At 57.3% G+C, this 637-nt stretch overlaps 1 protein-coding gene across 1 annotated transcript in view; it reads left to right on the plus strand.

Moving 5' to 3' along the window:
- Nucleotides 1-539, plus strand: part of DEDD (death effector domain containing) — a 12,445-nt gene extending 11,906 nt beyond the window's left edge. The window contains exon 5 of the mRNA XM_009281244.2: nt 83-539. Within this exon, the coding sequence (XP_009279519.1) occupies nt 83-459 (377 nt within the window). The 3' untranslated portion in view covers nt 460-539. The remainder of the gene's footprint in view (nt 1-82) is intronic.
- Nucleotides 540-637: the final 98 nt, after the last annotated feature.

A 637-nucleotide genomic window follows, 5' to 3' on the forward strand; every position in this document is an offset into this window, starting at 1 on the left:
GGGGTGGGGGGGGGTCGGGGGGGACTGTTTCGGGTTCCCGGCCCCACGCCGGAGCACTCACCGCCCTCCCCGCTTCCCTCAGACATCCGCCTGCGAGTCCGAGCCGAGTACTGCCAGCACGAGACGGCGCTTCAAGGCAACGTCTTCTCCAACAAGCAGGACCCCTTGGAGCGTCAGTTCGAACGCTTCAACCAGGCCAACACCATCCTGAAGTCCCGGGACCTGGGCTCCATCATCTGTGACATAAAATTCTCAGAGCTCACCTACCTCGACGCGTTCTGGCGCGATTACATCAACGGCTCTTTGCTGGAAGCCCTCAAGGGCTTCTTCATCCCGGACTCGCTCAAACAAGCCGTGGGCCACGAAGCCATCAAACTGCTGGTCAATGTGGACGAGGAGGATTACGAGGTCGGGCGCCAGAAACTCCTGAGGAACTTGATGCTGCAGACGGCTCCCTGACGCCCGGCGGCTGCTCGGTGGGATCCAAGCTTTTTCCTTCTCTTCTTTTTCTTTTTTTTTTCCTTTTTTTTTTTTTTTTTCTAAAAGAAAAGGTAAAAGATGATCAAAACCCCCACCCGGTACTGCGCAACTCTGGGTTTGGAGCCGCGGGGAGCGCCGGAGGCTTACGTGTTTCCTC

The sequence above is a fragment of the Aptenodytes forsteri genome, unplaced genomic scaffold, assembly GCF_000699145.1.
Source record: "Aptenodytes forsteri isolate BGI_AS27 unplaced genomic scaffold, ASM69914v1 Scaffold276, whole genome shotgun sequence".
Lineage (NCBI taxonomy): Eukaryota > Metazoa > Chordata > Aves > Sphenisciformes > Spheniscidae > Aptenodytes > Aptenodytes forsteri.